This window comes from Lytechinus variegatus, chromosome 3 (genome assembly GCF_018143015.1).
Source record: "Lytechinus variegatus isolate NC3 chromosome 3, Lvar_3.0, whole genome shotgun sequence".
In the NCBI taxonomy this organism is placed as follows: domain Eukaryota; kingdom Metazoa; phylum Echinodermata; class Echinoidea; order Temnopleuroida; family Toxopneustidae; genus Lytechinus; species Lytechinus variegatus.
In genome coordinates this window covers 2,146,115-2,162,066 of record NC_054742.1, presented here as the reverse complement: position 1 = coordinate 2,162,066, position 15,952 = coordinate 2,146,115, and the positions used below count along the sequence as shown (strand labels likewise).

At 33.7% G+C, this 15,952-nt stretch overlaps 1 protein-coding gene across 8 annotated transcripts in view; it reads right to left on the bottom strand.

The window, feature by feature from the left end:
- Nucleotides 1-487: 487 nt before the first annotated feature.
- Nucleotides 488-15,952, bottom strand: part of LOC121409969 (putative helicase MOV-10) — a 28,496-nt gene continuing 13,031 nt past the window's right edge. For all 8 annotated transcript variants that reach the window (XM_041601767.1, XM_041601766.1, XM_041601763.1 and 5 more), the window contains exons 8-21: nucleotides 15,493-15,594; nucleotides 14,837-14,996; nucleotides 14,170-14,315; nucleotides 12,062-12,250; nucleotides 10,421-10,583; nucleotides 9,825-9,995; nucleotides 8,753-8,856; nucleotides 7,456-7,661; nucleotides 6,867-7,105; nucleotides 6,126-6,308; nucleotides 5,496-5,675; nucleotides 5,159-5,247; nucleotides 3,596-3,717; nucleotides 488-3,194 (exon numbers count right to left, since the gene is read on the bottom strand). In XM_041601767.1, the coding sequence (XP_041457701.1) occupies nucleotides 3,118-3,194; nucleotides 3,596-3,717; nucleotides 5,159-5,247; nucleotides 5,496-5,675; nucleotides 6,126-6,308; nucleotides 6,867-7,105; nucleotides 7,456-7,661; nucleotides 8,753-8,856; nucleotides 9,825-9,995; nucleotides 10,421-10,583; nucleotides 12,062-12,250; nucleotides 14,170-14,315; nucleotides 14,837-14,996; nucleotides 15,493-15,594 (2,131 nt within the window). In that variant the 3' untranslated portion in view covers nucleotides 488-3,117. The remainder of the gene's footprint in view (nucleotides 3,195-3,595; nucleotides 3,718-5,158; nucleotides 5,248-5,495; nucleotides 5,676-6,125; nucleotides 6,309-6,866; nucleotides 7,106-7,455; nucleotides 7,662-8,752; nucleotides 8,857-9,824; nucleotides 9,996-10,420; nucleotides 10,584-12,061; nucleotides 12,251-14,169; nucleotides 14,316-14,836; nucleotides 14,997-15,492; nucleotides 15,595-15,952) is intronic.

Sequence of the window (15,952 nt, the reverse complement as noted above, 5' to 3'; positions counted from 1 at the left end):
TAAGGAAACCAAAACCCAAGAAGAGAAGCAATCTTGTTGGAAAGAGTAAAATGAAAGGAACAATTTAGAAAAAGTTTCATCAAAATCGGTTATGAAATAAGCAAGTTATGGGAGTTTGAAAAGTCTTGTACTTTCCATCGAGATCTTCAAATTGGCAAACGTGCTTCAAAATGGCTAAATTTGTGGACAACTCTCCATTTGTTTTGTATACAAATTTTTTTATTTTTCTCATCTTTCAAAATGCATCTTGCCCCCTTCTGAGCACAAAATATGTCATGGGAAAATATAATTCACAGCACATATGTCAAGGTCAGGAGAAGATAATGTGAAATATGTAAAATAAAGGGGAAAATCTGAAAATTTGTGTACAAAACAAATGGAGAGTTGTCCACAAAATCAGCCATTTTGAAGCACGTTTGCCAATAATTATGCTTTATATCACTGTGTGACGATATATAAATCTCATAAATTAATGCACAATCACAAATTGTATTTTAAAAGTTTTTTATTTCTATATAGTATGCACTATGCATGAAAACTATGAATTCATTTATATACTGTAGTTATTTGAAAATATTAACATCTGAAAATGATAAGGCTCAGTATGTGTATGAATGGGTACAAAACAATTACTACATAACAGTCCAATCGGGGTATTTCCCTTAGGAATAACAGCTGTTTGGTAAACACCATGAGTGATATGAGCTGAGCCCTGTAACATTAATATTAACAATTGTGAAACTGACTTCAGTCAATAATGTACAATGTGCCCTTCCACCTATTTTCTCAACTTTCATGGCAGAAATGTAAAAGTTGGTGTGTGGGGAGACATTCCATCCCATGCTCAAACACAAGACTTGTGGCTTTGTTTTAGAGATTTAATCATTGCATTTCTTTAAATAATATATTTCTGTACAAACTCTGAACCTAAAATTAAAATATTTTAAAATCAAAACCCTCTTAAGATGGTATAAAAAATACCTCCTATGAAATCTAAAACTTTAATTTTGTAATTTTGCTGTTAATGTGTACTCTCTTATTGCAGGACTTGACAAAACAATTCAATTTTTCACTCAAGAGGTTTATACATAAGTGTCTACAAAGTTATTTCGCTAAAACATTGTTAAAACATTGATCTTGATTTCGAACTAAAAGCACTTATTAATGTCCAACATATTAACAATATCATAAAGAGCACAATGCTATTTAAAGCCAGACTGAATTGATGAAATAAGTATTAAAAAAATAAGAATGATACAGATTTAAAATTAATTACTTGAAATCTGAAAAAATGTTCTGCCTTCATACATACATCTTAACCATGATGGCCATTATTCTAACGGGTTAAATACAAATCTGACTCAAATCTCTCTAATTTCACATATACAGAAAAGTATGTTTTGATATAAGCACAGATATGGGGAAAACATATCATTGAAGATTATAAAAATCCAAAGGAATATACATTCATTGTCCAACACAGAGTTCTGAACTTCCAAAGTTATGGTTTTGTTATATCACATGCAAGAAACTGCAAAATGAATTCAATAATTTTCATTTTTTAACGGTTCATGGTGATGTGTATCATACATTGTGTTGGATGACTTATTAAAAACTCAGTTCCAACCATTTTCAATGTTACACATAAATAACTTTGCTCTTTGGTGGATTTTCACCAAACCTCTTTCAATAATTTCTTTCATTATTCTATACGTATTACAATCAATCTCTTCAGAATATCAGCAAGACAAAAAGGGCAGAATTAAAGAGCATATGGTTTGTATATGACACATTGTATCATCATAGAGTATAAAAAGGACATGGAATGTGAATAACTTATTCATTAATATGCAGAGTAAAATTGTAAAAAAGTTAAAATCATGAAAAAGTTTTCACCGCAAGATGATTATGTAACTATTTAGGAAGTATATCAAACTGCACACCTAGTCAACTGGCAAGAGTTGTGAATAAAAACATTCATAAAAATATCCTACCAAGTGGTTTAATTGAATTTGAATTATGATATTGACTCTAAAATGATCTATATCCTACTACTAATGTATTTATTGATTAATGGCACATAACAAACTGCATATGGAATGAAATGAATTGAATGCTTGATTTTCTATATACAGTATTCATAAAAACAATTCCCAGCAAAGCTGTACCTTATTGAAATATTCATACAAATTTAAATGACCCAGTAACTATAACTACATGGTTGCTTCATTTATTAATAAAATTCCATTATGATATTGTCATATTAAAAATATCTTATCTGCAGGATTAAAAAAAGATGGTCCATTGATACTATACATGTATAGAATACATTGATCTGTTTAAAAACCAGAATGCTCTGGCCATCTTGATTATTTGACGATACCATGGGCATGCTACCTTATCCTATTATCTAATTTCTTCAACAACTGCCTACCAGTATAAATTGCAGTTTTACTTGTCCTGTCTCATCTTGAAGAATCTATTACTGCTGAAGAGGTAAATCTGTGAGTAATGTGAAAAAATCTTGTTGAGCTTAATCAGGAACTATGCCATCTACAGTTTAGGGTTGGTGAATCTTGCAACATGACGAGTGAAAGATAATCAGAAATATTTTCTCAAGAAGTTATTACTATTTTCCCATATCGTTTTGGCACATTTGGTCCAGGATCATGACCTATTTCCAGAAAATATTGCACTGAAATAGTGACTTTTACCTGTTTATTAGAATCTATCGGTCTTCCATACATACATAGAATGCATAGACACTCCCCAACGTCTACGTAGTTATCCCCCAGTCTATTGGTTTGCTAAAACACAGCTGCCCGATTGTGCAACACTTTATTTAATTCCCTTCAACTATGCTCACCATCAGCATTATTTACAATGATATTAATTAATGTTATATCAAAGTTTTTACACATCAATGTCATCAATTTCCTATCTGAGCTTATTCCTCCAGTCTGGCCCAAATAGAAATCATCAATGATCTGAAAATAGATGACAGAGACTGGTTTGTTACACATCCTGTTGGTTCTTTACTTCATCTCTCCTTATTCGACCATAGCGCATGGACAAGAATGGTTCTTTGGCTTGTTGCTATGGAGATGACCTCTTGACCTAGTCTTCACCTCTCCATTCAGGGTCATTCTGCTGAGCGACATGACTGAATCCAAGCTCCTCTTCCACTTCCTCTACTGCAATGAAAAGAAAAAATATTGTTTTTCTCCTCTGTAAATCCTTTTTAAAATAGTAATCATATTTAACTAACCATGAGAAGAAAAAAAATAGAGTAATTTGGCGAACACTACAAATATAAATATATCCATGCGATTTCTTTTTTTTAATCCAGTAGCAAAAAGATCAATATTCCTGGAAAAAAATCAGGGGGCAGTATCAAGAAAATATAGATTGTATTGTACACTGTAAAAGCAATACAATTAAAACAATTCAATGAGAGGCACTAAATGTTTACAGTAAAAATGGACTTTGAGTCTCTTTCTGTTTTTCTCTCTCCATATCTCTCTGAGTCTGTCTCTTTGCCTCCATCATCTTTTTTCTCTCTCTAAACATTCAATCAAGTAACATTTATTAATACCTGTAGGAACACTTCCGAGATGAACCTTCTTCAAGAGTTCAATGATGGTGTCTACATCATTCTCCTCAGCATTGTAAGTACATCCTCTGTAGCCTCCATTCTCTATGCAGAACTTCAACATTCTACAAAAAAAAATATGTGTCAACTATTTATATAACTTGGCAATTTCATGAGTGTCAACAAAATATTTACATCTAACCCCCTATTCATATGATCTTCCTGAAATGGTTTGTTTTTACTTCACATGAAAGTTTTAATATTCTAAAATTATCATGGCTTGATCACTTTGTGAAGTGATATAAGAAAGAAAAATAATAGGAATCAGACATAAACCAAAAAAAATATATTACTCTAAGGTAATACCAAATAAAACATTTTTTTCAGGTCTTACGGTCAGTCATGCACCTTTCATATTTTTTGTTTTCAGTCGTATTTGTTGCCCATTCTTTTAATCATCTGAGTCCCGTCTTACAAAGAGTTATGATTGATCCAATCAATTGTAACACTATGGAAATCCATCAGTGTCATAATTTTTTCTACAGGAAATTTGCAAAATGTCCTTTGTAAACAAAGGAGAACACACCAAATTCTTGAGAAATCAATAAATTTAAGGATATACATTCATATCTAGAATTTTTTTTGAACAATCAGGCATTTAATATGTTGACGTTGCTGGCTTTCCATAGTTGAGATTGATCAGATCAATCACAACTTTTTGTAAGACAGGCCCCATGTCAGTTTTACCCCTTTCATATTCTTTCAGTCTCTTGACTCAGAATTGTCACACATTTTCTTCTTTTTTTGTTGAGAACCCTCAAATAAAGGTTAATTCAAAGTTCAATCAAAATGTGAAAAATTATAGAAAACCTCAATGTAAAAAAGGTATGAAACTTATTACAGTTTAGGAATTTTTTATCTAATTTTCACTTTTTAATTCAATAATAATGACCTATATTTTATTGTTTCAGATAGAAATCAGAAAAAGGATCCTCTGAAAATTCATTTTGTCAAATTGACTGTGGGCCCAGCAGCCACTGAGTAGTACCAGATTTATATTTGATACTCATAATCTCCAAACTTCATAGAATAAGAAAATAAAAAATAGAACAAATTTACAATTTTTAATTTTTGAATTGCAATAAATAGAATAGAAATTGATAAATAGGAACTGAAAAAGAATATGATCAACAGTTGTGAAAAGGGAGATTTTACGTTTGCATGCAATTTTAAATTCGTAATAGATTTGCATGATAATACAACTTCATTAACATGAAATAAAGATTCTGACGGAACTAAAAGGGCACAGTATATACATGTATGTGTATGATTTTTCACGGCTTTCATGTCATGTATTTGTAATTTCCCAATGACTCTCAAAGTTATCAAACAAAACTAGAAGATGTGATTGGTGTGAAGTAAATTTAGGCAGACATGACCTGATCTGATTAAAAGGAATTTTATTTTTTTGGTCCAAATTGTTGAGCTGCATGACAGGAAAGATGGGGCTTTTGTTCATTTTGTTGAACTTGATTATCATTGCCATGGGAATCTAGGTGTACTTACTGGTTCCAGTGTTCATCTTTACTGAGCATGAAGGGGTTTCCCACAATTACAAGAAGGGCTTTGGCTCTGGTCACTGCCACATTGAATCTCTGAAACCAAGATACATATGTGAAATACAAGTTAAAACATTAATTAAAAATAAAGAAAACAACTCAATAAAAGAGACAGTTCTTAGAATTGAAAAAAAAATTAATTTGAAAAGTGAATAATAAACATAAGAGGAGATAGAAAAAAATGTCTCACCACCCCCCCCCCTTTAAAAAATTTGGAAATTAGTTAAAATAATTGGGAAGGAATTTATTACTCATAGATTTGAGATAACACTATAGCTTTGTACCTTAGGGTTCTTCAAAAATCCTAGTTTGAAGTCAATATCCATTTCAATGTACTCTGCCTTGGTGCTACGAACAGTTGAGATGATGATGACCATTCTCTCCTGCCCTTGAAACTCCTCTACTGACCCAACCTTGATGTCATCAAAGCGGCGCTTCTTTAGAACCTGACGCAGCTTTTCTACCTGAACAGGGTGAAATGAAACACAGCTTATATTATTCATTGTTCCATAATTCTAAATTTGTAATACAGATTTGGTCACTGGAAGTTGTTCAGTCTTCCAACAGGTGCAAATTCTCTGACAACTCTTTACATTTTAACATTCCAATTTTCAGAAAAAATGTCAAATTGAAACAGAAGTAGCCCGATATATTACTATAATACATTATTTCACATCATCCTCCATAAACAGGACACACTACGTTAAACTAAATGAGTATGGCTCCTGCTGAAAACGTAGACACACACAATAAACAATTCGTAGCAAATATCAATATTTTTTTCCTTTTCCTGTACATTGAGATAACACCAATGCCCTCTTGTTATCTTGTGCCCCGATCCCTTCTAAATCACCGTCTTCACTTAATCTACTACAATCTCAATCACTATGATCTAAACATCTTAATTCTCTTACCTGTTTCCTGTAAGGAGAAATCACACCAATGTCTTCCTGTTTGATCTTCTGCCCTCCTCTCTTTTCCATCACCTTCTTGACATAGTCTACTACAATCTCAACTTCAGACTTGTTGAAGAATGATGGACTCTGCTCCTCCCTCTCATCTTGACCTTCAACACCGTGGAAGATGATAGGGAATCCCTGACGTGAAAAGTTAATCAAAATTCTTCAACATGGAAATTCTTGAAGGATCATAGCAAAAACAATGGTACAGAGATTAGAAAAGTTTTTCTAATATCTTTTATTCCTTAAAAAAGAGACATGAATATTAAGTCGTGGCCATATGCAGAAATTTCTAGCAAGGGTGTGGGAGAATGCGTCAATTGTTTTTGAAAACAGAAGTAGTTTTTGAAAACACTCAAAAGTGAAGGAGCGAAGAAACCAAGCTTAAATCACTGGGGTGCTTTTGCATTCTGTAAAGTGAAATTTAAGGATTTTTAGCATACATTTGGTAAATTTTGTGAACATTTCCAGTAACAAATCTAAACTTTCACAAGTTCAGGGGGGGGGAACAATGTTTGTCTTTTAAAAGGAAAAAGCACTGGCATAATATCTCTAGGCAATTTCAAAATTTCTGCATTAATATTCTACTGGTCGATAATAACCATGGGCTACTTTTCAAGTAATATAAATTACCTAACAGTGGCCTAACTAAATACTCATTATCCCAAGCTCAAATATAAACCTCACTCCTCTCACCTGTTTAGGCAGCTCATCCCACCTGCAAAATGATTCTCTGACCAGCTCATCTGCAAAGACCTTGAGCTCTTTGTCATAGAACATCTCATTGGGGAGCTTGAGAATGTCCGGATGAGAGCGGTAGTTCTGGAGTAGTTTGGTCAAGATTCGCTGATCATAGTGTGTATTTGTTGCTCCTGCATCATCTTTCCGGCTGTAGGCTGGACACTGGGTCATTAGTCTCTCCAGATATGACAGTGCTGCTCAGTCAATAGGAAAATGAAAATATAAAGAAAAGACAAGGTTTCTTTATTCTTTAATGCAGATATGGTACAACTTGGAATTTATTTATTCATCAGTAAAGGTCCTAATATCATTTGAAAAGATGGCCTTAAGCCTACATCTCATTTCCCACAAAACTGTCCATGGACATGTTCATATTTCATTCACATGTTTCTTGTTCTTGACAGTTTTGAAGTTTATTTGCAGGTAACAAACTTGTTGATTTTCATCACTTATTCGAAAGACTGGATTACGCACTAGAGAGATGCTCAAAATAGCCCAGTAATATATTAATGATTAAGCAAAGAAAAATTCTAGACCAACTTACCAAGACCATTCTCAATGGCTAGTGGTGACCTCAGCACAGGTCCAAGCTGTCGAGGGTCACCAGCTAAGATGACCTGACCTCCTTTAGGGTTATCAAGGTTCATCACTCCAGCCAAAGCAATCAGAGCTTCTGGTTCGGTGGCATGACCAGCCTCATCAATGAATACATGGGTGAAGAAATTATCAGGAAACTGGGCCAGTGCAATTCTGAAAAAGAAATGGGAGAGTTTAATGAATATTAGTTTAATTTCTGTAAAAACATATTATATGAAAATATATTTCGAATTAGAAACCAAGCATTCACAGAAGTATACACCTTCCTATTATCTCTTGTATCTCTCTATGGTAGAATAAACACAGGACATGTGCACTGCTACTCTAATAAGTTATATATGTGCATAAATGTCACTAAAGTAACATGTATAAGAAATAACATCCAGTATGAAATCTTGATTCAATAAAAGTGTTCCCTGAGACAGAGGCACATACACATTGAAGGTTTAATGGCATTATTTCTTAATGAGAACAAGAGATGAAGTATTCAGTAAATTTGTTTAATTGTATAACAAAAGCCTATCATATGTGATGTGTTGCCTTATTTCCCCAGAAGAAAGATTTCTTGTTAAACTTTGATTCAGTAGCAGAAACATCTAGTTTGTTTTTATGTATCCTCTTACTGCGAAAGAAAACATGCTAAAGAAGACAATTTCTGCCTTAGTACACTCCATGAAAATTAAAACACCATCTACCAAGGATATCTCTCTCTGGGAAAAAAATTATCAGTCTTCTGAAAAGGATTTTATTTTTTGCTTATTTCAACTAAATTGCCCCCCAATAAAAGAAATAATCAATATAAGCGATTGAGCATCACTTTGGGAAATATCAGTTTTGCTACAGCAGACCTGTAACAGAGGTTAAAGAGTTTGTAAAACCAACCAAAAAATTAATTAATGGATGTACATTTTATTAGAATGGAGTAAAACAAAAAAATTAAAGAACTAAAACTACTAATCATTTTTAATCTAAAACTAAAAAAAAGTGAAATTCTAGTCATTATTTTCTAAAATCTCACTAGCTTTTACATAGAAGTTACTTGTTAGCAATTGGAATAGAAATGATTTGGGGGGCACCAAAAATGTTTTATTCTATTTGTGTTTTTGCTGGGGTAAACTATTCTATGTCACGGCAGTCACAGACTTACTAGCTCCTACAAATATAGGGACCCCTGTCTTTAAACAAAATATATGTACAGGACAATAATAGCAGATACAATATATGTAAGTTAGATTCCCACTAACCTTCCTGCAGTGACAAGAGTTGTTACTACAATTCTCTTTGTCATGATCTCATCTTTAGTGGGTACATACAGATCATAAGCTCCTAGGTTACAACATTTCTTCTCCTATGAAAATACAAAACATTTAATGATCATACAATTACAAAAAAAAATCAAAATGAACAAAGGGCAATTCAACCTAAAACTAAAATACATATATATATATTACCCTTATAATCTACAAAAGAATCTATGTTAATTGATGGTGGTTTCAGTAAATGTAGTTTTGATGAATAGAAACAGGAAAGATAAAGTTTTAGAACCATTTCTTGTCACAATTTTCTCACATCTGTAAACTCTGCCTGTACAATTACCAAGATAAAATGTGGTAGGTGACATACAGAATCAACATTAGTTATAGACAGTAATATATTGTTCACTTCCTACTCAACATATGCTCCTTATTTTTTATATTCCTGCTGGTTATATTTTCAGGTGTTTTGAGATATATGGCCTCTGCACCCTAAGACATATGACCTCATGGCCCACAAATCTAATCAGATCATTATCAATTCTATATGCAAACATGAGCCAAGTTTGGAGTTGATCCCTCAAATAGTTGTTCAAATATCACAAAAATAATATATTTCAGTGTTTGTAATGACCTGTCACCTTTCAACTCATAAAAAATCTAATATTTTCACTTCCATATGCATACATAAATTTTGTCTAATTGTCATTTGGTCTACATAACACTTTGTCTAATACCTGAAGTCTAATTGTTATTTAGCATTAATGCCCATTTGGTCTAATTTCAACTTTCTCTACTTATCCTTTGTTCCTTCATCAAAATAAAATTCACAAACATTTCACATGTCAATATAGACTATGTTGTACTCGACCAAGTGGATATTAGACAAGAATTTACACAAAATAGTAAATAGGCTTAGTGGAAATGAGATTGAATGGTTAAGAGACGTACTGGTTGTAGGTGAACTAGTGTTAGACCGTGTGGGATGAGACCACATAATGATTAGTTATGAAGTGATGGTAGACCAATCTGTCATTTAAAAATTTCCCCTTATATGACTCACCTTAAGAACAGGATCGATAGAGATGAGTGGTCTGCTTGGGGCATATAGTCTCATAAGATGAGTCTTAGCAATAGGTGTTCCTTTATTGAGCAGACGAACAGCCACTAAATCAGCTGCACTGTTAGAGGGTGCACTAACCAGGATTCTGCTCTCTGGTAACAAGTGGTAGACCTGAGAAATATCATGAAGTTTACCAGTAATCAAACATCAATTATACTAATCCATCTTCTCTGTGGGGGATTACACTACATTTAGGATCCTAAAACAACTTGAAAAAAAAAATTAAATTGCACATCACTCAACAGAATGAAGGTGACTCTCAGATTCACCATCCCAGAGTCATGAAGTCTTCATGGAAGGAGAAGTCTTCAGGGAAGATGTCTTCACAGAAGGAAAAGTCATCAGGGAAATAGAAGTCTTTGGGATAGGTGGAGTCTCTAAGGAAGAAGTCTTCACAGAAGGAATAGTCTTCAAGGAAATAGAAGTCTTAGGGGAAGATGAAGTCCACAGGGAAGAAGTCTTCACAGAAGGAGAAGTCTTCAGGGAAGGAGAAAGTCTTGAGGGAAGTAGAAGGAAAGGAGTTCCTTCAGACTTACCTGCTTGGCAGCTTCTACAATGGTGACAGTCTTCCCTGTACCCGGAGGTCCAAAGACCAGGTACGGGGCAGGTCTAGCGGTTCCTGTCACAATCTGATGAACAGCCTGGACCTGTTCCATGTTCTTAGATAACTTCTGGTCAAAGAGGGTCCTTTTGAAAGCCCTGCAAAATATTTGAGGTATTGATTGCACAACTGGATATGACTATAAAGAAGGAAACTCCAATATCGCAGCTTAGAGCTGGCAGCCAGGGAAACCACCTAAAATAGGTATTTAACGAGAAATTACCATGCAGTAACCCAAAAGGATCCTGCATTTTCAGTAGAATTTCAAAACTTTAAGTGATCATTTCAATTCTGATGCATGGAACAAACATCTCTTTTTATATCAAATCTATATCTCAAACCTGAACCAACCACAATTATAGAAAAACAAAACACCAAAAATCCAACATAAACATACTAACAAGTGGAATGCCTCTGGCCGTCTCACCTGCATCACGCGGTTCAATATAGCAGCAGTGCTCACTTTGAATACTACTCTAACTCGCACAAGATGTTCAGTGATACATGGTTACTCTTATTTCCCTTTTTTTATGAATAGACCAATAAACTTACAGAGATATGATGGTTATTCAACAAAAAACCCCAACATGGCCAAAGTTCATTGACCTTACATGACCTTTGACCTTGATCATTTGACCTGAAACTCGAACAGGATGTTCAGTGATACTTGATTACTCTTATGTACAAGTTTCATGAATCAGATCCATAAACTTTCAAAGTTATGATGGTAATTCAACAGATACACCCAATTCGGCCAAAGTTCATTGACCTTTGACCTTGGTCATGTGACCTGAAACGCGCACAGGATGTTCAGTGATACTTGATTACTCTAATGTCCAAGTTTAATGAACTAGACCAATAAACTTTCAAAGTTATGATGGTAATTCAACAGATACCCCCGATTCGGCCAAAGTTCATTGACCCAAAATGACCTTTGACCTTAATCATGAGACCTGAAACTTGCACAAAATTTTCAGTGATGCTTGATTACTATTATGTCCAAGTTTCATGAATCAGATCCATAAACTTTCAAAGTTATGATGGGAATTCAACAGATATCCCCAATTCGGCCAAAGTTCATTGACCCTAAATGACCTTTGACCTTGGTCATGTGACGTGAAACTCATGCAGGATGTTCAGTGATACTTGATTAACCTTATGTCCAAGTTTCATGAACTAGGTCCATATATTTTCTAAGTTATGATGACATTTCAAAAACTTAACCTCAGGTTAAGATTTCGATGTTGATTCCTCCAACATGGTCTAAGTTCATTGACCCTAAATGACCTTTGACCTTGGTCATGTGACATGAAACTCTAATAGGATGTTCAGTAATACTTGATTAAACTTATGGCCAAGTTTTATTAACTAGGTCCATATACTTTCTAAGTTATGACATCATTTCAAAAACTTAACCTCAGGTTAAGATTTGATGTTGACGCCGCCGCCGCCGCCGTCACCGCCGCCGTCACCGCCGCCGTCGCCGTCGGAAAAGCGGCGCCTATAGTCTCACTTTGCTTCGCAGGTGAGACAAAAACACATGTCAATTCCCTAAACAAAGAATCAATTCACTTACTGAAGTTCTGGAATCTTTGAAAACTGTCCTTTGGTTCCAACTTTGCTCCCTGTACCCGGAAATAATGCATCACTAAGCCTGCCCTCTACTGTTGCTGACTCTACAGCTTGATGTTGATTGCGAATTGGGAATCGACTGAAGGTGAACTCAATGTCAACCTTCATACCTTGGATGTACTTGTTCCTAAAGCTAAAGTAAAGGGTGGTAAAGTACATTCAGAGAGAGAGCAAAACATGAACGCATGACATAACCATATTCCATAAATACCATTGATAGTAACCTCTTTCAAAGTCTTTATCTTTATTGGCTGCTCAAAGATGATGTCATAATATTTAACAATAATGGCAAACATTCAATTTGTAGAATCATGTGTCATGCATCAGGCCTCAGAGCATGGATGAGGATATATTCTAACTAGCAAATCAATGCTGTGGAGCTCATCCGGCATCTCGCAACAAAATTGAACACAATTTTAATTTCAGCCCAATTGACACTGTATTGAATTATATTGGTGACATAAATTGAGGATATTGAATTGAAATTGATGAAGAAATGACATAGAAGCATTTTTTTGTGATCTATGAATAAATTTCATATGAATTAAGTATTAATAAGTATCTAGTCAAAGTTTTTTAACTCTGTGTAGAACCTTGGTGAAGCTAATGAAGCTCTCAGATGGAACAAAAATAACCAAAGTCAATCAACAAATAAATAAGTAATTTTTGTGAGTTTGAAAATATATGAATAAATTAGCATATTTTATGAGTTTCAAAATTCTATGTTGAAATTTGTATCACCACCTCAAGCTATTATATAAAGCAAACAAAATTGAAATTGATCAACAAATGAAGAAGAAAAAACATTTATTTGTAATTCTGTGTAGAAGTTTGGTGAACCTCATAAAGTTCTACAAAATGGAAGAAGAAAAAAAGTAAAAATCGGTCAACAATTAAAGAAGAAGAAGCATTTTATGTGAATTTTTCAAAATTTGCATAAATTAATTTTGCAAAAATTAGCATAAAAATTGTTCTGGTCAAAATTTCAAAATTCTGTGTTGAAGTTTGGTGAACCTCATGAAGGTCTACCAGATGAAAGCAAAAAAAATCAAAATCTGTCAACAAATAAAGAAGCATTTTTTGTGAATTTTGAAAAAAATGCGCATAAATTAGCATATTTAATTATTTCAAAATTCTGTGTAGAAGTTTTGAATCCCCCACCTAGTGCTATCATATAAAGCAAACAGAATTGAAATCGGACTTGAAATGGTGAAGTAGTAGCATTTTGAAATTGTGGACGGACGACAGAAGACGGACGCCACGCCAAGGCATAAGCTCATCTTGCCCTTCGGGCCGGATGAGCTAAAAAGCATTTAAACCAAGAGATTTGTTTCAGCACCCTATTTCAGCAAAATAGAAGATAACATTACACTTCCATTTATCACAGTATTTGTACAACAGAATATTTCAAGACTCCATCTCCTGAAAGAAAGTTCACATGCCTATATCCTTTGGACTTTCACTTCCTGTGGGTGTTTTAAAGAGCAATGTTATGCATGAATTTACAGAAGACTGGAAAATGTTCTTTAAGGATAAAACATATTAGCTGTCATTTTGATTCCCATAAGTTCAGATTTGGTGTTGACACCGCCACCGCCGTCGGAAAAGCATGCCTATTAATAGTCTCACTCTGCTGTGCAGGTGAGAAAAAGATCATTTGATACATGGAAATTTGAATAAAAATAATGCATTATGTACGAATCACTTTTCTAATGGTTTCCAATACTAGAATTAATCTTTCACAGACAATCAATATATGATTACATTAACATACCTTTTCCTCCCAACAAGTCACTGAACACAAATATTATCATACATTATAACCATTGTATTAAAAATAATATGAATTGAAACTGTATATGTATTATTACAAGGTCATACACACACTACAGCCTCTTCTGCCAGAATATGGTGTATTCTAATTTGTATTCAATTATGAAATCATATGATTCATTATCAATACTAATGGATCAATGGTTAACAAGGAATTTCACATGTAGAGATATGTAGCAAATTGGTATAAATATTGCCAATTGAGAGAATTTGTCTTACTCGGCATGAAATCCCAAGACCAGGTTCTCTTGTTCTACCCTGTGGACGTATCCCTTGTAGCTTTTCTTGTCAGACTTGTCACTGAACCGAGCAAATAAATGATCTCCTCTAAGAACAGATGGACGGTTCTCAGCAAGACCAGGCACCTAAATCAATAATACATCAACATATATGACTGACATAGTTTTATTTGGTTATAATGTAACTACATGGTATTTAGTGCAAAATACATGTTCACAATTAATATCAAAGAGCTGTTTTTCACCTTTTTATTATCTCCGAGCAACCGTCTTTACTATAGCTTTTGCCGGTCTCAGCTGTAATTGATAACATTATTCTGGAGAATTTCTTTCTCATAATCTTTGAAAATATGTATGATGAAGTTTACATATGTAAAATTGATATAACTACAATGCATGTGATTTTAGAATATGAGACAATAAAAGTGGATAATAAAAATGAAAATTTATTTGAAATTTAAGGCAGGTTGTCATTGATGTTTAGGGATCAATTAAACCAAAGATAATTACTCATTACAAAAATGATAGGAATACACAGAGTTAATTTGTGATTTTCTTAAACTATCAGAAAGACCAAATTATCAAAAATCATTCAGTACACAAAAGTCTTCCCTTTCTCATCGAATATTAATCAAGAAATAACTTACATGAAGTCTGAGCATGTTGGGTTGTTTATCCTTATCCAGTGTCTGATTCATCCTATCATATCGTCTGATATCAACTTGCATCTGCAATTCTTCTACATACAGTAGTTCATGGAACTTTTCCCGATGGTTGTCTACCGTTAAAGGCTGCTTTAGTCTATCCCTGCGAGCAGAATTTGTAAAGTAAATAAAATATAAACTGGGTTCCAAAAGATATTGATGAAACTTAAGATATAAAAATACAGTCAAGATGTATTAGATGTTTCCATCTGTTGAGCAGTTGATAATGCTATATATGCATTTTACATGTAAAAAAGGTCATAAGATACACAATTGCAAAAGGGTTCCATAATAAAGAATGGACAACCCTGCTTTATTTCGAAATGTTAGCCCACTTTGCACAAATGCTGTGAGAAAAGAAAGTGGGGTATCCCCGTTTTGGTGGGGTTAAATTGCCATTTTGCCATTTATAAAAGCATATTAGGGAAGCATGCTCGGGGGTACTAGTTTTCAGGTGGAAATAATATATCTATGAGAGCTGTCTTCCTGAAGACCTCAAAAATGAATCCTCAAAAATATTTCCTGAATATATGATTTCAAATTCATCCATGCATTTTACTTTAAATGAATATTGGTATAGAATGCACAACACAATTCACCTAAGTTGCGGTAAGTTACGTCTGTTGTTCACAGTGTTTTGAAGTTCCCGAGGCACATCAAAAAACCCTAGAGGAATACCCTTCAATGGATTGTTTGAAGAGCTGCAAAACAAGAAGAAATGCTTGCTATTTGAACAAAGATTATTTCCTAAACACTGTGTTAATGATGTTTGGTTTCCACCCTGCTTTCAATTTCTCTGATATTATATCATTTAAAGGACAAGTCCACCCCAACAAAAACTTGATTTGATTAAAAAGAGAAAAATTCAACAAGCATAACACTGAAAATTTAATCAAAATCGGATGTAAAATAAGAACGTTATGGCATTTTAAAGTTTCGCTTATTATCAACAAAATAGTTAATATGAACGAGCCAGTTACATCCAAATAAGAGAGTTGATGACATCACTCACTCACTATTTCTTTTGTATTTTATTATATGAAATATGAAATATTGTTA